Raw genomic sequence first — 25,637 nt, 5'->3', positions numbered from 1 at the left:
TTAAAAAGCAATAAACCAGCTTGAATATGTTATGGACGCCTCCCTGTGCTTAGCACATCTTAAATTGGCGTTAGAATCCAGACCTTCTGCACCAGCGAGAGGAATGGTACTACGGTACTTCCAGAGTGTTTGGTCACCCTACTTATTCAATGATTTGATTGCTGTTTAATTTTGTTTTGATAACATGCCATTTGAAAGCAAGATAGAAGCAAAATTTATTGAGCTTTCTGTTACAGTTGGCAAAAATAAAAATTGTGCATGAAGTATTTAGAAGTGCAAATGCATTTACTGTATCTAGGGTAGTGAGTTTCCTGTGATAACAATAATAGAGTAGGAAACCAACCATTGTACAAAGCTTCCTTCAAAGTGTTATTCCTTTAATATTTGTTTCCTGCTGAGACAAATAATAAGTAATTATCCCTGCGTGTTGTTAAAAGGGTTCAAGAAATTAGCAATGGTAACGATAAGGGCAATGGCTTTCTGCAGGATCTGCAATAATTTATGACATTACAGATGATGAACTGTTGATGTCAACTCAACTTTAATTACGAAAAGCCATACAATCTTAGGTTTCCACGTCCTTATTGTTAGAAGTCCTGTAAGTTAAGCTGGTTGATAGTTCACAACCCTCTGGACAAACTGAAAATATCATGTAATAAAAGTCCATTGTTTTATTGTGAGAAATTAGATGTCATGCACATGGCATGTTCAGTCATAAAGAACAGTTCAGAAGCTAATAAAGCAGAACAGCTGCCTATATTAACAGTTTTATTTCAATCCAGAAAGGTCTATTTCTTTCAGGGTTTGAATTATTTTAGATATGACCTACAGAACTCACCCTTTACTTCTTATGTCGAACCCTGCGTTACTATGGTCACTAGACAGAAAGGTCAAACATGCCAACATTTTTCAAAGGTTGCTTCTGACAATTCTTTCAATGTAATCTTTGGTAAAAGTATTTAAACATCTGAATACCTGGACTCTTCTTCAGTTATCATAGCACTCAGAGTTGATTTGTTTTTATAATCCTTCAAATCCAAATCTTATGAAACCGCACTAAATTCCAAAAGGCCAAGTTTGCTCAATTTCAAAAGCCTTCACTTAGGATTACACAGCTTGCACTGACTATTACTTCCAAATGGGACAAGACTTGTGTTTTCACAATTTATAGTCTCACTGTGGAGGAAAGAGTGAAGCCCAGCTTTTAACGACAATGATGTGTGCCACCATTATGGTGAAAATGCTGAAAGAGCACAGGAATCTCAAGTCATACCTCTATGATTGGCAGAGCAGGACTGAGCTCACTGCAATTCTTTTGGATGGCCTAGCTATTTCTTTGAAGAGGTAAGGCACCCTTGGGGGATGGTGGAATCCAGACCTGTTTATGGATGCAAAACATAACTCTATTGTTCTCTAATTTGGTTCATGGGATGTGGGCATCACCGACCTGAGTTTGCATTTGTTGCCTACCCATAGTTGTATTAGAGAAGGTAGTTGTGAGCTGCCTTCCTGAACTGCAGCCATCCTTGAAATGTAGGTACACCCACAGTGCTGTAGGGAACAGAGTTTCAGGAGTTTGGCCCAGCAACTGTAAAGGACTGTACAATATCGTTCCAAGTCAGGATTATGTGTGACTTGGAGACTACATTCCCCCTCATTTATTTTTTGAGGGCCATGCATGGCAGAACTATCTGCATGTGGGAATCAATGTGTTGGTACATTGAGTAACGTGAACAGGACCTCCAAGCAATTGTGTGGCTGCACAGCCTAGAGGCAATGTTGGTTGGAGAGTGAGTTGAAGGAAGTGGTATTCAGATGCATATATTGCCCTCTCCCTTTGAGTGGAATTAGGTGGTGAATTACAGTCCACAGGTTTCTTAGCCTCTGATATCCCATATAGGCACAGTATTTATATGGCTGCTGCTGCATGTCAGTCTCTGGTCAACAGTAAACCCCAAGGTAGTGGGAGATTCAATGTCGGTAATGCCTTTGAATGTGAAGGGGAAATGGTTAGTTTGTCTCTTCTTGGCGATGGTAAGTATTGGGACTTGTGTGCCTGAATAGTAGGTGGCATGTATCAGTCTGTTTTCCAGGTCTTGTTGCATTTGACCATAGATGTTCAGTATCTGATGAGTGGCAGATTGTACTGAACATTCTGCCATCAGTGGTGATCGCCCCACCTCTGAGCTTATGATAGAGGGCAGTTCATCAATGAAAAGGCTGATGATTGTTGGGCCAAGGACACAACTCGTCCTTGTTTTAGAGCTGTTGTGACTGACCTTCAAGAATGACCACCTTCATTTGTGCTGGGCATAATTGCAATCAGAGAAGGTTCTCTTTGATTCCCAGTAACTCCAGCTTCACTCAGTTTTCTAGATGGCAATACTCAGTCCAATGTAACCTTGATATCAAGGGCAATCATTCTCATCTCACTTCTGGAGTACAGGTCTTCTACCCAAGCATGGACCAAGGTTGTAATGAGATCAGAAACTTAGTGGCTCTGGAAGAACTCAAACTGAGCATCAGTGAGTAGGTTATTCATGAGCAAGTGCCATTTAATACCTTGGTCAATGGTTCCTCCCATCACTTTACTGATAACTGGGATTATGATTATGACTTCTAAATCTGTCAAAAACTGTCAAAACTGTCAAGGAGCCACCTTCCAAAAAGATATGGAGTCAAGAAAATGCATTGTTAGGTATTTCAGTGTTTGTGACGAAGGACAATGAGTCTGATTGCAATGATAATATGAAGTTGATACGGAGTTGGAATAGGGAAATACAGAGCCACAGGAGGTGAGTGGTTGGGTGTAGTATTTTATTGTGCGTATGAAGGGGCACTGGGGTGGGTAGAGTGACATACAGATACCGAACGATATGGGTAAGTACAGGTATTAGGGGGTATGGCTGGGGCATGCACGGTGAAGGGAATGAAGTGATGAGATCAGAGAGGGGTAATGCTTTATTGTTTAAACTTTATCTTTAGATTCAAGGTGCTGGAGTCCCCATGCAGACTGTCCTGCCTCTGAAAATAACACCCTTCGCAGTCTTCCTGAGCTGCTTGGTCTGACCCCCAATACAGCCTGTCTCTATACCCAGTCCTCCAACATCTGACCTCATCTCAAATTGAAAAACATTTTTAAATGCCAGTTTATAGAGTGGGATTTCTCACGCTTCTGCACATGTAAGTTGGAAATGAACATCTGGCCAAAGTTTGAGTTTGTATCCATTTAAAATCAATGATAGATCACAACACTGGCTGATATCAGTACTCAGTGAGAACAATGGGGAGCCAGCAGATCTGAATGGTGTTTATCTATGCTCTATAGAGCTTTGCATGATTAAAATAAAGTTGTAATCACTTTTTAAAAAAAAATTGAAAACAACCAGCACTTTAACCCTTTAACCTAAGCAACACTTTGCATTCTGATGAAGGGTCATAGAGCTGAAACATTAACTCTGTTTTCTCTCCACATATGCTCCTGAGTTTTTCTGTTTTTGTTTCAGATTTCCAGCATCTGTGATTTCTGGATTTTATCACCCATTGGCAGAATGTGAGTGGAGGGTTGAGAAATTATAAGAATGACAAATGTGGAAAGCAACGTTATATTTTTTCGCCTGGAAGTCAAGTTGTAGCACTCAAGTCCATCAGCAACCTCCAGGAGAGCCAATCACTGGTAATATTTTATGTGCCGATTATTTAGAAGCTCTGCACAAAATGGTATTGTCAGAACAGTTCTGTCAATTAAGGCTGGTGCCTTAATGAGAAAACATCATAGCAAATACAGATTTAAGCTCCATTTTAGGTAATGCTAGGTATTACCTCGCAATACTGGTAGCATTCAGAAAATTAGGAGCATGGTCCTGTAAAGGGAATACATTTTTATTGCTTGATCAGTCTATTCTGATCAAAATGAAGATCTGTTGGACAGTGTGATACTTACAAGGGGTAACTTAAAACCTCTGTACAAGCATTCAGGATTCCATCCTTTGGGTTGGCTGTGTCCATCCTCATATTCTGGAGGAAGCCACCGAGCAAGAGCAATGTTTGAGCTTCCCCATCTGGAATTATTTCTGAAAAAGAGAATGCAAAAGCAAAAATAAAAGCTGACTAATACCTGAGAACATAGAGCAGTTTTTAAATGCAGTCAGATTAATTATTCTCAAAGAATTCCCAGTTATTTAGGAATGTTGTTTTTTGCTATAGCCATCAAACTGGTTTCTAAGTGCTTTCACTTAGAATGGAAATGTTGCAACTTGTGTTTATACCTGGATGGTACATGCTCTGCCTGGGTGTATTTTCAGTATCAGAACAGGCCAACCACCTTTCCATCCACCTCAAAGCTGATCCCCATAAAACAGAAGGTAGTCAGGTGTCAAAACAAGCAGTCTGCCCACCATTCATCAATAAATAAGAGTCAATGGAGCTTGTTCAATTGACACTAATCATATGCCAACCATGCCAAAAATGTGGCTGGTAAAGCTAGTCATGCAGAAGTTTTAAAGTTTTTAAAAGCCCTCATGAACAAATGGGCAAAGTAAAGAAAACTTCATTCTGAGAATGCTCTGTCTGCATTATTCGCACGTCCCCTATCTTCCAAAATGCTGCACCTCTTTCTGCACTGCCTGCTTATCACCCCAATCTCCTGGGCTCCAAAGATCATCCTGAAACTGAAATCTTGAAAATAGACTACTCAGGATAGCCATGATCCTCTTTGGGCCTCTTCCCGTTCTCCCGACAGTGTCCACCAATGATTGGCTGGTTGTGATGGAGATGCTGGCGAATCCAAGGGACAGGAATCACTTCTGAACGAGGGTTAGAAATCCCACAGTTTGGCAATGTAGACCACCTGCATTGCAGGGTTTCTTTTGGGTCTAACTGCAAATTTCCTTCCATGTCAGGGGTAGGATATGAGTGTTCCAGATTTGGGAGTCTGTTCTCAAATTCACTTGTGGCCAGTATTTATTGTCTATCCTTAGCTGTCCTGGAAATGAATGTCTTGTTAGGCCATTTCAGATGGCAGCTCAGAGTCAACCACATTGCTGGATCTGGAGTCACAGGTCAAACAAACCAGGTGAGGATGGCACATTTACTTCCCTGAAGGACATTAGTGAGCCACACGGGTTTTTCCAGCAATCAGCAATGATTTCATGGTTTTTAGTTAATTCTTGATTCCAGATTTTTTAAAAATAAAATTCAGATTGTACCATCCACCATGGTGGGATTTGAACCCAGATCCCCAGAATATCAGCTAAATTTCTGGATTAATACCCTTGTGATAACACTACCGGGCCATTGCCTCCCCCATAACAATTGAGAATGCAATCTCTCCAACCCCAGCAGAATTCTCTGGCCATAATATCACCTGGAGAAAAAAATCCGCACGACTTTTCTCCATTGCCCAATTAAAAAATTAAGTATTTCTTAAAAGAAAGGCACATTTTGTCAAAGTTTTTCATCTATCATATAAGTAAAAAAATTAATCATAATCTCCAACAGGAGATTATGGCTAGACATAGGCTAAAAGAAAACATAGAGCAGATTTCTAAATTTAACAGCAATTAACATTTATTACAAACAAAAGGTTCCAACCTCATGATATCTCAACATGTATGTCACTAGTCAGAACTCTAACTCTTTATAAATCCTACCATGCATATATATACAAACACATGAGACGCGCACACGCACACGCACACGCACACGCACACACACACACACACTATATTTTGGGTGGAGGGCAACAAAAACTCGGGAAGCATTACAATCCATAATCTTCACCGAGATGATCCGATTTGCTGGGCAGGATTTTCTTGCCTTCAAGTACTTTTTTGTAGGAGGCACAGACGTTACATTTACTGCAAAGTCTGATAATTACCCTATTGCTTACAGTGTGCCAAGCAGGCTAAGACAAAAGGTAGGGAGGAGGGACTTGGGAATGCGATAGGTGGAAGGAGGTTAAGGTGAGGGTGATAGGCCGGAGAGGGGGTGGGGGTGGAGAGGTCGGGAAGACTGCCTTCTTGACCTGCAATCTTCTTCCCGACCTCTCCGCCCCCACCCCCTCTCTGCCCTATCACCCTTACCTTAATCTCCTTCCACCTATCGCATTCCCAAGTCCCTCCTCCCTACCTTTTATCTTAGCCTGCTTGGCACACCTTTCTCATTCCTGAAGAAGGGCTTATGCCCAAAACGTTGATTCTCCTACTCCTTGGATGCTGTCTGACCTGCTGCGCTTTTCCAGCAACACATTTTTCAGCTCTGATCTCCAGCATCTTGCAGTCCTCGTTTCTCCTATTGCTTACATTAACTGGTGAGGGAAATCAAACTGGATTTAGGCATTCGACTGGCAGGAAATACACATCATCTGTGCCTTGCAGCAGTCCAATAGCCTCTGCTGGTACTGTCCACATCCACAAAGTGTTCAGCTACCAGGGAGCCAATCAGCTTTGTTGTTAAGCTGATCGCTTTTGTCATCCCTGAATGGTCACAACTCCACAGCAATCAGCAAACTGTTTTTGGCGCAACCTCGCTTTGCCAATACCCCCAGTGCTGGCTCATCTACAAACTGCTTCTACAATGCTTGAACAAAGCAGCATGGTCAAAATGATTCGGACTTGAACTCAGGTATTTTGGCTCGGAGGTAGGGACACCACTAGTATAGTGATTGTAAAGTCAGCCAGGTAGACTTCATGGACTATGAGTTACCAGATTGAGGCTGTTAATCTGGTCCAATTAGGAAGCCCCAGCTGACAGAAGAACTGGAGTGTCAGAGGTTCTATTCACTCTGAGAGCTGGCTCTGAGGGAGCTGGATCAGTGTCAAGAACTCTCCAAGTGTAAATAAAGGGTGACTTGATGACAGGATACTAGCCTCTGTAGAGTTATTTCAATCACTGCATTACAGGAGATCAAAACATACAAGCCAAAGCTACAGCACTAAAGTACTACAGTTGAATCAATTTGCACTTTTGGAGGCCTCTTTATTTCCCTGAATTCCGAGTTTCTTTCCTCATTAAAACACCTACAGCCAACTACTGAAAACAAAAGCATAATTTGATAAAGCTATTTAATTTTTGGGATTCTTTGATAACACTTTTGTGTCCTTCATTGTTAGCAGTTTCTATTCTTGCAAAGAAAAAAAATCAGTATGTTTTGCATTGTTCAGCTATTATAAGGAACAAGAGTGGGGTCAATGTTATATTTTCCATTCTAAAATAACTGGAAAAATCAGGCACCAAGAAAAATATCTGTCAGGGAGAAGTCCAAATGGAATTGTAATCTTTCAGGGAAAGTGCAAACAGAGCAATTAGAACTATGATTTGAATAAATGAAGAAATGCCCAGAAACCTGTTATTGCAAGTTCCATTTATCAATCTATATTTTTGGATGAAGCAACTGTTGGAGCAAGTTAGAGGCTGTACGTTTGGCAAACATCCCGAAGTGGTTGCAAGAGCATTCAATACTTCAAGTGAAAGGAGATCTAAAACAAAATGGAAATAAAAATGGAGTTGTAAATGCATAAATTAAGAAAATATAAAATCAATTAACTTTGCTTGCAGGGCGGTGTCCTAGTGATGTTACTACTGAACAAGTAATTCACAGCAAACTAGGGGAATTCAATAAAGGAGAAATATGGAATTAAAAGTCTAATGACGATCATGATTTGATCGTCATAAATACCTATCTGACCGGAAAACTGCTGTACTAATCCTATTTACATGTGTTTCCAAACCCGCAGCAATGTGGTTGAGTCTTAACTGGCCTCTGAAATGACCTAGTAAGCCACTCAGTTGTATCAACAACTAGAAAAGTACAAACAAAATGAAACCAGGTGAACCACCTGACATTGGTTAAGTCACAATAAATGATAATTGCAAAAATAGCCCTGTCTCTCCTGCAAATTTACTAACATGTGGGGATTATGACAAAGTTAGGAGAGCTGTCTCATAGATTAGGCAAACAATAACTTGACATATTTATACTTGTGGAATCATACCAATGAATCAGTGCTTTTTCATATTCAACATCACTTGGACGAAACACTCAGGGTCACAAAAAGTGTATTCTAGGCGAAGGATTTCAATATCTTCCAATAAGAGTGTAGAAGCATCTGAACAAGTTGGCCCAGTCCTAAAGAACATTGCTGCTTAACTATCCTGTGGTGGGTGTTAAAGGAATCAACAAGAGAGAAAAACATACTTGATCTCATCCTCACCAATCTGCCTGTCTCAGATACATCTATCCATGGTGGTATTGGTAAGGAGTGACAACCATACAGTCCTTGTGGAGACAAAGTCCTGACTTCACATGGAGAATATCCTCCAATATGTGATACATTGCCATGCTAAATGGGATAGACTTTGAACAGACCTAGCAGCTCATGAGGTGCTATGGGCCATCAGTAGTTGCACAATCATACTCCAAACCAACTTCAGCCTTGTCACCTGGTACGTTCCTTGACTCGACTATTGCAGTCAAGCCAGGGGGTCAATTCTGATTCAAGGAAAAGCACAGGAGACCAAACCAGAAGCAACATTAGGTGTACCTAAAATGAGATGTCAGCTTGGTGAAGCTGCAAAACCTGTATGTCAAGCAGTGTCCATAGTAAGTGACAGACAGAGCTAAGCAATTAGATTAGATTTAAACTGTGCCCTCCTATCCCATTCAGGCATAAATAGTGGTGGACAATTAAATAATTGGAGGAGGAGGTGCGCAAAAAAACCCATTCTCAAAGATGGAAAAGCCCTGCCCATCAATACAAAGTTATGTCCAAGACATTCACATCCACCTTCAGCCAGAAGTGTTGAGTGGATGATCCATCTTGGTCTTTTTCAGAGGCCCCCCACTCCATATGATATTACAAAGTGTTTGGAGGAACTGGATACTGCAAAGGCTACGGGCCCTGACTACATTCCACCAATATGACTAAAACCCTGTACTCCAGAGCTTGCCTCATCCTTAGCTGTAAGCACAACTCATTTGGAAGACATAAAATGGCTGACAAGGGATAAATAGAGTTAAACAGCCTGCTCCAGCATTTAAGTGAAACATAATGGTATCTTTGAACAGGACTACGCCAAGGTGAACGAGAAGACCTACAAACAACCATTAGAGACAATTTGCTAGGAGGATGCCTCAGAATAGACAAGTGATTGATTCCTTCCTCATTAATGGAAGGTTGCTGTCCCATTAAGTTCTCAGCACCAGCTAGAACAAGGGGTGTAAATCTCAGCCTATGAACCAGCCAACCTAACTCATTCAGCAGCTGTGAAAACAGCAGCTAAAGTTATTTTGCAGTAATGAATTGTTTCTTTGAAGTTATTGACAATATTAAGAAATAGGTTCAGTTAAAGATTCTTCAGATAATCATAGAAATAGATTTCAATATAAATACAGATACACATATAACCAAAGTATAATAGGAACATTAATGGAAATAACATTTAAACCTAGATGTGAAAATTAATTAGTCTTAGGATACACTTTTCTTTAATCTAAAAAGATGCCTGGTACGCCCTGAATGAAATATGTTGTTCACAACTCATTAGTTACAAAGTACTAACAATAGAAAGAATGGAATAACTTTACACTTTAGAACCAACTTTATAATAGAGAGTAATGTTATGAATCTTATAGCAGTGAGTTAAAGCCCTGTCTTTTGCATTTTTTATATATATAATTAAGACAGTGGAAAATATAAGAGAAATAATTGAATTTGATAGAGATAGCACATGGAATACAAAGCATAGCAGAATTCAAGCAATCTTTAGAGATAAGCAAGTCTGGATCATACCAGAAGGTGCCGAAAATGTGTTGATGAAGGGCTTATGCCCTTATCAACAAAATGTGTTCATCCTGATGAAGGGCTTATGCCCGAAACGTCGAATTTCCTGTTCCTTGGATGCTGCCTGACCTGCTGCGCTTTTCCAGCAACACATTTTCGACTCTGATCTCCAGCATCTGCAGACCTCACTTTCTCCTCATACCAGAAGGAGTATAACCAGTAACTTTGAAATGTGAATTAATAGGATGCATAGAAAGATCCCAAGGCCTGGAGATTACTATATCTTTAAAACACCATGAAATCATGGGAACCTGGGGCTGACTTTAGGAGTGCCCATCAATGATTAGGTGTTACACAGATTTGGGTGAATGGAATAAGGAGGAAGGACACCGTGTCCACATTGCATGTGATTATTGTGACACAAAATATATAAAAATACTGTATTTCACGATAAAAGTCAGAGTGTGTCATTAATCTTGCTTCTGACTGAGCCGTAGATTAAGAGAATAATTAAGTCCTCATGATGAGGCCAGATTCAGGAAATGTATTTGGCCCTCTCCCTGTGGGAACAAGTTGTTGCTTAGTAAAAGTCTTCCATTTGCCTGAATCCTGCCTGCTTCCTGAGTCTTTGTCTCCGATCGGAGGCGGGGACAGGGTGGGGAGATGGTTTTGCTCCTCACTTGCCAAGCTGTTCTAGTACAGTTCCAGCAGTGGGATCGAAACAACAATATAGAAAATTGCCCAAGTCCATCTTGTACACAAAAAGCAGAACAAATCCAACTGTTTCAATTACCACCCCAGACTACTTTTGATCATGAGTAAAAATAAATGTGTTGGAAGGTTTCATCAACGGTTGTTCTGTCACAGTGTTGACACACAGTTTGGGTTCTGCCAGGGATACTCAACTCCGAACTTCATTGCAGTCCAAAACTGGACAAAAGTGTTAAATTCTGGAGATGAGGTGTGAGTGACTGTGTTTCACATCAGGCCACGTTTGACTAAGTGGGCCTTCAAGGAGCTCTCACAAAACTGAAGTCATTGGGAATGAGGTTGGAGTCATACATGGCAGAAGGGAAGATGGTTGTGGTTGTTGGAGATAGGTCATCTCAGCTCCAGGACTTCTTTGCAGGAGTTCCTCAGGGGTGTTGTTTGTGCCAACCACCATCGTCAGATCTTGAGCAGATTTTCTGGAGCCAGTTCCTTCAGAAGTGCAACCTTCTCAGAAATTCACAGGGCACAAAACTGATAGCGCCATGTGGTTTTCAGGCGCTAAACAAACATGTTCAATTCCTGCCTTAGGCAACTGTCTGTGTGGAGTTTGTACGTTCTCCCTGGGTCTGCGTGGGTTTCCTCTGGTGCTTCGGTTTCCTCCCACAGTCCAAAAATGTGCAGGTTAGGTGAATTGGCCATGCTAAGTTGCCAGTAGTGTTAGGTGAAAGGGTAAATGCAGGGAAATGGGTCTGGGTGGGTTGCTCTTTGGAGGGTCGGTGTGGACCTGTCGGGCCGAAGGGCCTGTTTCCACACTGTAAGTAATCTAATGTAAGTTTTGAATATAACTCTGAAACATATTTCGATATGAGCTGGACGTTTGTGGTCTGCAATATTATTATGGGCAGAAAACAGTGTACAGGACAGTCAGTGGTCTAGTGGTATTATTGCTGGTCTGTTAATCCAGTGGAAAGGAGAAAGTGAGAACTGCAGATGCTGGAGAGTCAGAGTCGAAACATGTGGCGATAAAAAAGCACAGCAGGTCAGGTGGCATCCGAGGAGCAGGAGTGTCAGCCCTTCAGGCATGAGCCCTTCATCAGGAATGTGGGGGCAGGAAAGGGGCTGAGAGATAAATAGGAAGGTGGGGGTTGGGACGGGGGAAGGTGATAGGTAGATGGAGGCTGGGGGTGTGATAGTGATAGGTCAGGGGGAGGGTGGAGTGGACAGGTAGGAAGGAAGATGGATACGTAGGACAGGTCAAGGGGATTGGATCTCGGATGAGGTGGGGGGGGAGGGGAGATGAGAAAACTGGTTAAACTGACATTGATGCCAAGAGATTGGAGGGTCCCAAGGTGGAAGATGAGGTGTTCTTCATCAAGGTGTCGGGTGGCTAGGATTTGGTGGTGGAGGAGGCCCAGGACTTGCATGTCCCTGGCGGAGTGGGAGGGGGAGTTGAAGTGGTTGGTCACTGGGCATGGGGGTTGTTTGGTGTGTGTGTCCCAGAGGTGTCCCCTGAAATATTCCATGAGTTGGCATCCTGTCTCCCTAATGTAGAAGAGACCAAATCAAGAGCAACAAACACAGTAGGTGAAGTGTTTGGATGTACGGGAAAATATCTGCTGGATGTGGAAGGATTCTTGAGGGCTTTGGATAGATATGAGAGAGGAGGTGTGGGTACAGGTTTTACACCCTTTGTGGCAGCAAGGGATGGTGCCAGGTGTGAAGGGCAGGTTGGTGGAATGCAGATAGGGGTGGAGAGGGAAATATATCTCTGGTGGTGGGGTCTGATTGTAGTTGGTGGAAATGACGAAAGTTAATGTGTTGTATCTGGAGATTAGTAAGGTGGGTGGTGGCGACCGGGAGGATTCTATCTTTGTCGCGGTTAGAGGGGTGAGCTTCAAGGAAATGGAGGAGATGCACTGATGGGAATTGTTGACCATGTGGGAGGGAAAATTGTAGTCCTTGAAGAAGGAGGCCAACTGGGATGTTCTATGGTGGAATTGGCCCTTCTGGGAGTAGATGTGGCAGAGGTGGAGGAATTAGGAATAAAGGATAGTGTTTTTACAACAGAGGAGTTGTGAGGAGGTGTAATTTGGGTAGCTGTGGGAGGTCAGAGGGTTTGAAGTAGATATCTGTGTTGAGTCAGTCATCGGAGATGGAAATGGAGAGGTCCAGGAAAAAGAGGGAAGTGTCTGAGATGGTCCAGGTGAATCTGAGGTCCAGGTGGAAGGTGTTTGTGAAGTTGATGAACTGTTCAACCTCCTTGTGGGAGCATGAGGTAGCCCAGTTAATGTTCTGAGGGCTAGGTTTGAATCCTGACACAGCATGTGTTGGAATTTGAACTCCATAGGAAGAAAATCCAGAATTAAGAGTCTAATGATGACCGTAAATTCATTGTTGACAAACTCATTTAATTCACAAATGTTCTCTAGATCATCCTTACCTGGTGTGGTCTACATGCATCTCCAGACCCGTAGCTTTGCAGTTTTCTCTAAACTGCCCACTGGGGAATTCGGGATGAGCAATAAATGTGAGCCTTGCCAGCAATGCCCTCATCTCATGAATGGATTTTAAAAGGGGCTATTCAAGCCAAGGGCAGTGTCTGAATCAAACCATTCTTTTGCATATGCAAATAATGGGTGCATACTTGAGACCTCCCTCTGTGATATTAGGCATTGAGGGGACAGACAGGGCTGTTAGCGAGTTTTGAGGAGATTTGTAGCTCAGGTTGAGGTTTGGATGCAGGTTTGCTCGCTGAGCTAAAAGGTTCATTTCCAGATATTTCCTAGGACAAGCCAAACAAAGACATGCACGAGAATTCCTAGAAGCATGTCATTCCAACCGAAACTCTACCAACAAATGCATGGAGTTAGACCCCATCTACCACCCCTTGAAAAAAAGATCAGGAAGTGACTTCGCCACCGGAAATGACATCACCAACTCAAAGAAATCCAAACATATAAATAGAAAGCAGGAAATCTCAGCATTGCTTTGCATGAGGTCCACTGAAGATGTTACCTAGTAAGGTAATGAAACGTCTGGAAATGAACCTTTCAGCTCAGCAAGCAAACCTACATTCAAGACAGGGCTGTGTTCAGAAAAAAGCATATCCTTCATTCATGCTGGAGACTGTCTTCTGAATCACTCACCCAAACATGGAGCTGAAAACAATTGGCCTAATGAGTGCCATTGTTATTGTCCCAACTGATATCACACATTCTGTTACCCTGCCCTCAACATATTATTTCCTCACCTAAGAATGAGCTTGAGTATCTGTTGTCAACTCATACTACTTTTTAAACTCAATCCATTCAGACATGTTAGACACATCTCTGAGGCAGGTGTGACTTTAACTTGAATCTTGGTCCAGAGATAGGGACAATATTACTGCATCATAAGCCCCTTATCAACCAGAGTATTTATTGTCCACAATACAATGCTATTGAGGTAAAAAAAAATCAAACTACACCAAGTTATTGTGTGACATTCATTTAAAATTGCAAGCTTTCAGAGTAATACTGTGTTATACTGTGTCTTATACCTCTCTATCATACCACACTTGAGGGACAACTGAGCTCTAAAAGCTCGCAATTTCAAATAAACCTGTTGCACTATAACCTGGTGTCATTTGATTTTTGACCCATTCTAACTCTGATATCTCCACATCAGTGTTATTGAGGTCTAAGTTCTAATAGTGAGGATTTACTGGGCCTTACTGTTCAGGCACATAGACTGTTCTCTTTGCACCCCACTGGTGTCTTTGCAAATTATTTTTACTAACTAATGAACTCACATTAGATATAACACAATTAATATAACACAAAACACAATTAAAGAATGTTTTGAGTGTAAAAGTAGGAAATTAATTATAATTGTAGTCAGGTATAATAGATGTTTTTAAAACTGATCTATCATCTGAAACATTTCAAAATTATATAACGTGTATTAGTTACCATCAATACAATTAACAATGTAATTTTTTTCTCTTTACCTTTTCACGTTCCATTCCTTCAAATTTTCAATATGAAGAGATAGTGAAACACATATGATGGATTAGTCTCTTTCTTGGGTCAGCAGCAACATACTGAGGAATACCGACCATAACAATGAACAACCTTTCAGCTGTGTCCTCCTTCTAATAAATCTGTCAGCCTTTCCTACCAGAATGAGGACAAATAACTAATTATAGTTGATGTGATTCTATTCAAGCCTTACAAACTGCACTCATTACAGCCAAAATATGCTCCAGGTAGTATTGTCTAAGAGTTTGTGCAGCACTGAGTCAACTTGATTGTCTGCTAAGAATGGAGGTTGTATTATTCATTAATGTCTGCAATCTTGGGTGATCAGATTTATTGATAGCAATAATCTATCTACTAATTGGTTTTAGATACTGCCAAAGAAACTGCAGGATCATATAAAGTGTACGATTAGCAACAGACCATTCAGAGTTTTGCATAATGCTATGTATTAAAACCTCTTGATGTTTCCCATCAGTAAAATACCTACAGCATGATTACAGCATTAGAATTATTATCACTGATAATGGAGATGAGATGAGATTCAGAAACAGCCTAATATAAGTGATAAATCATTTCGTCACTCTCAAGTAACTAACTGCAGCAATGCAGTCAACCTGTTGGGAAATACATTTGTAAATAATTCCTCAGTGAAAATAACTATCCCACTGAAGAATCCTATGGGAGAGGAAGGTATATTAAGAATAAGTAGTGTACTAATATACACCAGCACTTCTTCCAATGGTTTATTTAATAGCATTTCTATATGTTTTGCTATGATTTATTAAACAAGATGATAGAGTAGGTGCATCACATTGTCATTTTCACCAATGTGAGCCAGGAAAGTATGGTATATATAGTGTAGTACATACATAGCCAGGATAGTATAGATGGGGTGAAAATTACTTCTGGCTGTAGTGTTTTCCAGCCTAGTTAATATCAAATTAAGGGGTAGTGGGGTGCTGCAGCTGTGATCCTTGGTTAGTGATCCAGAGGCTTGACTCATAGTTCAGGAAATGTGCATTTGAACCTCACAAAGCAATTTGAATAAAATTTAAAAGATGTGGAAATACAAAGATGAAGTGGCCTTCAATGGGTCAGGTTGTTTTAAGAAACCCAACAGATCCATAAAGCCCTGAACCAGTCAGGTCTTCATGTGACTCCAGCATTGATATGGTTAACTCTCAATTGTCCTGCAATTTGGCCTGAATTCCATTGTAATATTGTCATCTTGGAGCAATTAGGATCATGCAACAAATGTCATACTTACTGGTATCTGGATTCCGAAAACAACCTTGAAAAAAGCAAGCTTTGCTCCATAATTTCAAGTCACCTTTTTATATAATTTCATGGATTATGGGTGTCACTGACAAAACTCACTTTTTGCTTCCTTTTCTTTTTGAATAAGGGTGTGACAGTATCAGTTTTCCAATCCTCTGGAATTTTTCTAGAATCAAACGATGTTTGGAAAATGACAACCAATGCATTCACTCTCTCTGTAGCTACTCTGTTAGGATCCTAGGATGCAAGCCATCAGGGCCAGGTATCCTATTTGCCTTTAGCTCCATTATTTTGTCTGATACTACTCTTTAGTGATGGAATAAAACCAAAAAATCAAAAATCAAATCAACGTATTCTTTAGTAGTCATGGAATGTTACAACTACCTTTCACTGAAAAGATTGATGTAGTTTTCTAAGGGGCCTATACCAACTTTGATTTCTCGCTTCCTTTTTTTTATATCTAAAGGAGCTTGTATTGCCAGCTTTTACATTCCTCACTAGTTTGCCGTCATAGTTAATTTTCTATATCTTTATTACTTTTGTTTGAGCCATGCTTTTGTCTCTTTAATTTTGTTGATCCTGTGGGAAAAACCTCATGGATCAGGTAATAATCAGCAGAACATTACCTTCATGTTTCTGCTTTTTAATCTAGCCCTGAGGCTAGTGAACCTAAGGGGTTAAAGACAAACTGATGGATAAAGTAGTAGAAGATGGTTGGACCTAAGACACCATCCTGAGACACTCCTACAGAGATGTCTTGAGAGTGAGATGAATTGCCTCCAACAGCAATAACCATATTTCCATATAACTCTCCAACTAGTGGAGAGTTTCCCCTGATTCTGATTGATTCAGTTTTGCTATGGCTCTTTGAAGCCATACTCGGTCAAAATGCTGAAAATGTGCTGCTGTAAAAGCGCAGCAGGTCAGGCAGCATCCAAGGAGCTGGAGAATCATTCCTGAAGAAGGGCTTATGCCCGAAACATCGAATCTCCTGTTCCTTGGATGCTGCCTGACCTGCTGCGCTTTTCCAGCAACACATTTTCAGCTCTGATCTCCAGCATCTGCAGACCTCACTTTCTCCTCAGTCAAAATGCTGTTTTGATGTCATGAGTAGACATATAGTTCCATTTATAGTCATCCTTTGCTGGTATCTAAATTTATCTCAGTCTTTCAGGGCTATCACTTACTTTGGCCTCCTTTATATGCTTTTTATTTCAACTCATTACTCTTCTTAACTTGCTTGGTTAACCATGATTCCTTTGTCCTTCTCTCAGAATCTTTCCTGTTTACTGGGATGTATTGCTGCTGAGAGTCATGCTCACTGCTCACTTACTGCCATTCCTGCCCAGTTCACTTTAGCTAACTCTATCCTCATTTCATTTTAATTCTTTTTATTAAAGGTAAACACAGCTGTCTCGAGCTCAAGTTTCTCAGCTTCAAGCTGAATATTAAATTCTACCATGTTATGGTCACTACTTCTTAGGGATTCTCTCACACTGAAGTCATTCATTAACTTGCCTCTTTACTCATTACTAGATCCAAGATAGTCCCTTCCCTGGTTGGCTCAGTGATATTGCTCTGGGAAACTGTTCCTAAAGCACTCTCTAAATTTGTTGTTGTAGCTGCACTTTCCAATTTGATTAACCCAGGATTAAAGTCAGCCATGATTATTGTTCTATTCTTTTTGCATGCTTTTATGACTTGTTGATTTCTACAGAGTGATGACTGTATGGACTCTGTACACTACTCCCACTAATGTCTTCTTTCTCTTGTTGGTTTTTAACTCCACCCAAATGGGCTCTACATTATCTGAGTCGAGACCATCTCTCACAACTCTCTGCATTTCACCTCTTCCTAACAGTCCTAGTCCACCATCTTTTCCATTCTTCCTATCTCTCCAAAAGATGAAATATCCCTGAAAGTTAAGTTCCTAGTTTTGACCTAGTTTCCATAATAGCTGTGAGATTGTATTCATTTACCTTGATTTGTACTATCAGCTCATCCACCTTATTCTGAATGCTTTGTGCGTTAAAGTTTTGAGATTTCCTACATGTTTATAGTTCCTTGGTACAATTTGGCATTCATACTTTCTGTCCCTTCTTTCTATTTTCTGGTAACAATCAACCCCATTACTAATCTCCTTTACCTTTGATTTTATAATTTTCCATGCAACTGAACCCACTCCCTATTATTTAGTTTAAACGCTTATCTACAGCCGTAGCATGTGATTCATCATGACTCTGGTCCAAGTATGATTCAAATAGAGCCCACCCCATTGGAAGAGCTCCTTCCTTCCCTAGTACTGGTGCCAATATCCCATGAATTTAAACCCATTTCTCCCAAATCAGTGTTTGAACCATGCATTTATCTCTCTAACATTGTAAAAAAGCTCATAGATCAGGTTGCAATCAGGAGATCATTGCCGTTATGTTGCTGTTTTTAATTTAGCCCAAAGCTAGTTAATCTAAGTGGTTAAAGGTGAACCAATCGATGAAGAAGTTAAGGATAGTTGGACCTAAGGCACCATCCTGAGTAACTCTTACAGAGATGTCTTGAGAGTGGGATGAATAGCCTTCCAAAACTATAACAATCTTCTCATATAACTCTCCAACTAGTGGACAGTTTCCTTTGATTCTGATTGATTCAATTTGCTATGGCTCTTTGAAGCCATACTCAGTCAAAGTGCTGCTTTGACGTCAAGAGCAGACACTTTAATCCCACCTTCCATTCAGCTCTTTTGCTCATGCTTGGCCAAAAGAAAACTGGAATGAGGGGCTGAATGCCCATGGTGAATCCCAAACGACAATGAAGAGCACTTGGATAATGACACTGGATAAGAAAATGGATTGGGGTGGCACTGTGACACAATGGTTAGCACTGCGATGTATAGCACCAAGGACCTGGGTTCAATCCCACCTTTGGGTGATTATCTGTGTGGAGTTTGCACATTTTCCCTGTGTCTATGTGGGTTTCCTCCAGGTACTCCAGTTTCATCTCAGGTTAGGTGGATTGGCAATGCTAAATTGCCAATTGAGTGCAGGGATGTGCAGGCTAGGTAGATTAGCCATTGGAAATGCAGGGTTATTGGAATGGGATGCTCTTCAGATGGTCAATGTGGACTGGATGGGCCAAATGGCCTGTTTCCACATTATAGGAATTCTATTCTATGACTCAATATTTCCTGAATCCAGGTTGGAGTCTCAAGTCCCAGTACCTGCACATATTCTTCCTGATGCTGAGGACAAATATGATTTGCTTACCAGTGGAATTGGTTGATCTCTTATATTTCTGGTGCACTTCCTTTTGGATTAGATGCACCGACATTTCCATGATCTCCGCAGCTCTTGAAATCTTTTTGCTCTCAGGTTCTGGCCTCTTGGAAAAGGACAGCAATTCAGTAGAAGAAAGCAGTTTACTGACATCTATTTCCCTGATAAATAATCACAAAGGGAAAGGAATTCCACATCAGCCAATAATATATAAACTTTGTTTCAAATAGTAAACACTATCTTGTTTTGATTGTGTTTTTGTGAAAGGTTTGGAATTTAAAGGAAATTTAAAGACAAACTGAGTGAATGAATCCTCAGTTATAAGGAAACCTTTATCTTGTATCTACTGGTGGTGAATGAAATTATAGTATGACACACATATTTAGGTATTTCTATTATAAATGTGGATATGGCAATTTACAATGGATAAATAAAACTTAAGGACACAAAGATCTTATTTATAAATGTCTGAGTATCACAATTAATGCTATTTTGCCAGTGTGTAGCAAAGATGTATCAAAATGGAGATGTGTGAAGATTCAGGTCAACTTATCCTTTTGACTCCCTAGAATAAGCCAAACAAACAGTGGAGTGACAGCCAGATGCTCCTAGGTATTTCAGCTGTCGAGAGCTTTCAAATTTTGGCCTACTCTTCAGTTCTCAGATCTGCGTGAACAGAGCGATTGAGAAGGGACAGATTGTGCCAACTTACAGATGTTAGAATCCTGAAAAATTTTCCAGATTTTGGGCTTCTGTTTTCATTTTTCCTTTCAGCTGTGCCTTTTGAAAGATGGTCAGAATGTTCAAGACCAAGATATTGCCAGGAATGGAGGGTTGGAGATATAAAGGTAGTCCAGAAAGGCTGGGATCTTTTTTTACTGGAAAGTAGGAAGTTGAAGGGTGACCTTATTGTGGTTTCCAAAATCATAACGGACATAAATAAGTCGATTGATAAGGATCTTTTACCTAGAGTGGGGCAGTTCAAAGCTAGGGGGCAAACTTTTAAGATGAGAGGGAGAGATTATAAAAGGACATGAGGGACAACTCGTTTACAGAGAGAATGATTTGTGTGTGGAAAGAATGTGATGGATGCAGGTGTAGTTACAACTTCTATAAGACATTTGGATAAATACATGAATAGGAAAGGTTTGGAGGAATCTGGGCCAACCATAGGCAGGTTTGGTTTACTAGTTTAGTTTGGGAACATGGTCAGCTTAAGCTGGTTGGACTGAAGGGTCTATTTTTATACTGTATGACTCTATGACCTGGTAATGCCACCTGGTGTTTGCTCATTCCAAGGTTCACGAGGTCAAATATATTTAAAAATCAGGGTTTGCTGACCCTTTGCCAAAATTACAGCAGGAGATCAAGATTAATTTCCCAATACATGGGTGTAATAGATAGAAAATAAGACCAACTTCTTTATTAAATGTTTAAAATGTAACAGTTTTTAATGATATTAGATATACGTACCTTTTCATTGTATGATGTATAGCACTGTCCACCATATTTATTCCTTCTTGAATTGCATAAGGTAAGAAGGAGTCACCAGGATTTTCTAAATATTCTTCATAATGTAAGATAAATGTGAGTTACACAGTCAAATCATCTAATATATCACAAAGCGATATGGTAATGACATGTATGATTTATTGATTTATTATACCAATTACTCTGCTCGTTGAAGCTTTACGCACTGCAATACCTGTTCAGTTTCCTAATTATTTAAGGATGAGAATGATTGTAACTCAGGTGCTCATAATTTCATGATTTAAATGTTCTCATTCATTCTTATCTTTTCTTCTCAACATTTCTTGCATCAGTTTCAATCTCAACTTGGGAATTCCACCAATAATGTTAAAACATATTTTCCCTGCTGACCATCCTGCAGCTATTCTGAACAAGGACCAGTTTGGAACTGAAATTAGATACTTTTAGTGCTATTTCCTTTATATCTGCCTTTGTCTTCTTTTGTTGGCCAAAATGAGGTACTGAGGTAATTTTGCCTCTTTTTTTAATGTTGCTGTTTATTAGCAAATGTTCCCTGGGAACCAAAGAATAGGCTTCTGTTTTACATGAGCTAGCTGGTCTGTCTAAGTTCAGGTAATTTCGTTCATGTAGCAACAGGTATACAAACAGTTTTTTTTCCCCACTGTTATTAGATTTCTGAATGGGCATCTTAATTTTTAAATCTAATGTTGATCTTGCTTTTGTGCACCTTCTTTGCAGCCATAACTTTGTATCTTTCTCTGTTCAATCACCTTATGATCTGTGAATGTTATGATATGCCTGAACTACATGCAAAACAAAACTTTTCACTGTACTTAGATGCATAATAAATCAAATCAAATCAAATCAAATTCTGGAACTTCTGAAGTTGAGTATCAAAACAGAACTTCATTGGCACACCCGTTTAAATACAGAAAACATATTTTTTTAAAATTATGTTCTTAAAATGTGATTGCTCATGCTTAGTTGCTTTGTGAAGATGATGGTGGACCTTTCTGAACTTGCAAAAACAATTTGATACAATTGAACTGTTTGATAGACTTCTGCAGTGGGTTATAAATAATCAGCCCTCATCAGAAAACTTTCTGTCTTCAGACATTTGCGGAATGTTAACTATTATGACATTTCAAATGTTTCAAGGTCTTGTCTTTTAATGAAAATAGCTTCTTTTATTCCACATTGGTTGACTCTTAACAACTGCGACTGGCGATAAATGCTGCCTAGCCAGAAATGCCCTCATCCTGTGAATGACTACAGAAAAAAACAAGTTATTTCGTAACTGAATGTATATTTTCAAAAGATCAATATGGGAATTGATAATCAATTTTCAAGGATCAATGATATTCCAGATGTAAGTTTCCAGAGAAAGATATTCATTGTGCTGGGATTGAAACAGGACAAAAGCTACATAATACTTGATGATGCTATTATGCTAATATTTGTTCTGATGCTTAAAATACATGATGCCACTCCAGTATTGTAATGGTGACAGATATGTCAACTCTAATGGCTAAAATTCATTATCATATTGCTGTTTATGGGGCATTGTTTCTGCAGAAATTAGCTCTGCGTTTCCAACATTACAACAATGACCACAGGTCAAAAACACTTCATTGGTTGTAAAGTGCTTTGGGACGTACTGAGGTAATGAAAGGAACTATATAAATGCAAATCTTCCTTTTTATTGACAGGAGTAAGCAAAGGTTAGTGTATTAAATGCAAGTATAATAAATAATAGCGTATGTGGATCCTTAGAGAGCAAAGCCATAAAACTGTTTAGTGCATCTTTACTTGCTTGTACTGAAATGTGTTGCTTATTTCTGCTTAGCAGTCAATGTGGACAATAATGCAATCAGGTTCCTGCAATGAAACCACCAGCAAAAAGAAGTTAAAAGTTTAAAGAGCATAATAGGAGATTTAGATCACAATATATAAGATCAACAATCTGACATCTACACATTACTTTTCATTTCTTCATACTTTACCAATTTGAGTCTGTACAAAAATTAATGGACAAAGCAATTTGTATACAAAATTCTTGAGAGCTTTTCATAATATTGTAAAGTATGATTTCATGCAACTGTTGTTTTTGATACACATGTTCAGTCACAATGGCTGCGTATATTGTACAATATGTGTATGACTCAAGGCAGCACTGACCTAATTGGCTAAAGTAGGTTAGCAGTGAGTACGAATGGAACTAAATATGTGAAATAGCAAATGGCATAAAATGGTAGCCATGATGTTGGTGTGCTGGTGCTGGGCTGGGGTGAACAAAATCAGAAGTCACATGATATCAGTCTATAGTCCAACAGATTTATTTAAAATCACAAGCTTTCGGAGCACTGCACCTTTCATCATCAGGTGAAGTGCATCAGCTGAAGAAGGAGCAGTGCTCCAAAAGCTTGTGGTTTTAAATAAACATGTTGGGCGTTAACCTGGTGTTGTGTGACTTCTGATTGTATAAAATAAGGATTGTACTCACACCAAATAAATTGACACATAGAGATATCCAAAGGGATACAGGTAATTCATTTTTTTTTCCAAGTCTGCCTTTTGTTACAATTCTTTCTGATTCAGCAGATATAAAATTCAACAAGAGATGGTGTTCTGTTGGAACTAAGAACAGAGAAGAGAAATAATGTTGGGGAGCACCAAGACAAAAGCAATCTCATAATAACATTTAAAAGAAACATTGAGAAGAATGTAAGTAAGAAAAAGACTGAAATAATAAATTGGGAATGGAATGGAAATGATATGAATTAATTTGGAGAAAAGATACTGGAATAAGTTACCATCTATATAAATAAAGGAAGAGAAATATTGGAGAAACCTTTTAAAATGGTGATCAAGAGTCTTATCAGAATGATCAATCTATCTTATTAAATTGCGAAGACAAACTAACCAGTATTGATACACAATTGAGGAATAAAGCAATCAAGATAAAGATGAAGCGAAAGGGAAAAGAAGAAATACACTGGAAATGATTGGTATCAAAGGAGAGGAAATCAAAAAGGTCTACATTAGGTTCAGAGAAAAATATAATCCAGAAAATGAATTCATTGTGAAATATAAACAGGAATAATAAAATAGCATACACCCATAAACAACCAAAGAAAAAATGGAACAGGGTTAGGATTGTAAAGGGATGTACATGATTCCTAAACAATGAACTTCATGAGTAATAATAGCAAAATAGCAAGAATGTCAGACATCACATCAGAGGAAATGATCAAAAAGGATATGAAGTCATGTATGAATAGAAACAGAAGATACAAAACAAAAACAAACATAAAGTGGGCAAAATCTATGGCATAGGTAAATTATATCCATTGTATTTGTGTATCTTTAAAAAATATAGAAGAGATAACAGAATATTTATTAATCTATTAAAATCAAATAGAAAAGTGCCAGAGGATTGATCAAAAGCAAAGTGATTCGTAGATATAAAAATGAAATGGAAAATGTTAGGAAGTGATAGACAAATTAACTTAACAATAAGGATAGGAAAGACAATAAAATCATTCATCAAAGATTAATTGAAAGCATCCTGAAACTGAAAATATGGGTCAACATGGAAGTATGAAAGCAACTTTAATAACAAGGTCTGGCAAGGTGAGTGAGTTATATGGTGGACTAGAGGTAGCTCTGTATATCCCAGACAGGATGTGTGAGATGTGAGGCAATCAGATGATCCATGCACAGGAACTTCTCAAGGACGACTGAGTGCATTAAGCCACGAAATGACTTCACACCAGATGCTGATTATCAGTTCCAGGCTCTGAATGGTGTGGAATATGGAGAGATATTCAGGAAAATTGTGAGCAGTTGACTGAGGCCTCTTATAGGAATAAATAGGGTATATCTTCAGTCTATGTGTTGTGCATTATGTCAACATAAAAACACAGAAATGAAGAGCAGGAGTAAATCCTCAGCCCTGCTTTGCCATTCTACATGATCAAGGCTGATCCTCTAACTCACTATCCTGTTCCCACTTTCTTCCCATACCCTTTGATCCCTTTCCAAAGAATTGGATCTAACACCTTCTTGAAAATATTCAATAGTTTAACCTCAACTGCTTTCTGTGGCAGCAAGACTCACCAGTCTCTCGGCGAATAAACTTTTCATCTCAACCCTAAATGGCCTGCTCTTTATCCATAGACTGTCACTCTGGTTCTGCACTCCCCAATCATTGGGAACTTCCTGCCTTTACCCTGGCTAGTCCTGTTAGAATTTTATAGATTTTCAAACCTTCAGTCTTGCCATTCCAGGAATCAATCTAATAAATCTTTGCCGCACTTCCTTCAAAGCCAGAACGTCCTTCCTCAGATAAGGAGACAAAACACTGCACAGTACTTCAGCTGAGGTCTCACCAATACCCTATACAATTGCAACCAGACACCCCTGCTACTGTACTTGAATCAGCATGCAATGAAGCCCAGCACACCATTTGTCTTTTTCACCACCTGCTGCACCATCCTGCTTTATTTTCAGTGACTGGTGTGCAAGGACACCCAGACCTCATCGATTTCACCTTGGGCGGGAGGGTAGGTGTTCGTCAATCCAAGCTATCTACTTGCTTCTGTGGACCTCCACCTTAGATACCTGACACCAATACCTCAGGATATAAGACCATAAGACCATAAGACCATAAGACATAGGAGTGGAAGTAAGGCCATTCGGCCCATCGAGTCCACTCCGCCATTCAATCATGGCAATCATATACTTCCTGGGCAATGACCACATACACCTCCTTATCCATGAACTTTTGTATCTGGCATATGCCAACCTCTTGCCATCGCCATGGCTTATCTTTGATCCGATACAGTACTTTTCTGCACTCTAATGCTATACATTGGAATACACTGGCATCTATCATTGGAATGTTACTGCAAGGGCACTTTGTGTGTGTGGACAGGGACTGAATTCATGGACTGGAGCTGGCTGCATATCACTTGCTGTCTCAGCGCTCTCCCGTTTAGTGTCTATCCAGATGCTTAGAGACTTGCCTCACCTCTTTGGTGGTTTCTCCCTCATTCAGAGCTTTTAGGCTCACACTATTGTTGTAC

The 25,637-nt window shown here is 39.7% G+C and overlaps 1 protein-coding gene across 1 annotated transcript in view; it reads right to left on the bottom strand.

Moving 5' to 3' along the window:
• Positions 1-25,637, bottom strand: part of tpo (thyroid peroxidase) — a 118,878-nt gene that overhangs the window by 57,089 nt on the left and 36,152 nt on the right. Inside the window, exons 4-7 of the mRNA XM_060855113.1 lie at positions 20,533-20,626; positions 19,051-19,220; positions 7,346-7,478; positions 3,944-4,073 (exon numbers count right to left, since the gene is read on the bottom strand). Of these exons, the coding sequence (XP_060711096.1) occupies positions 3,944-4,073; positions 7,346-7,478; positions 19,051-19,220; positions 20,533-20,626 (527 nt within the window). The remainder of the gene's footprint in view (positions 1-3,943; positions 4,074-7,345; positions 7,479-19,050; positions 19,221-20,532; positions 20,627-25,637) is intronic.

Source organism: Hemiscyllium ocellatum, chromosome 3 (assembly GCF_020745735.1).
Source record: "Hemiscyllium ocellatum isolate sHemOce1 chromosome 3, sHemOce1.pat.X.cur, whole genome shotgun sequence".
NCBI classification, from domain to species: domain Eukaryota; kingdom Metazoa; phylum Chordata; class Chondrichthyes; order Orectolobiformes; family Hemiscylliidae; genus Hemiscyllium; species Hemiscyllium ocellatum.
The sequence above is the reverse complement of the archived record's forward strand: the minus strand, read 5'-3'. Positions and strand labels throughout refer to the sequence as shown.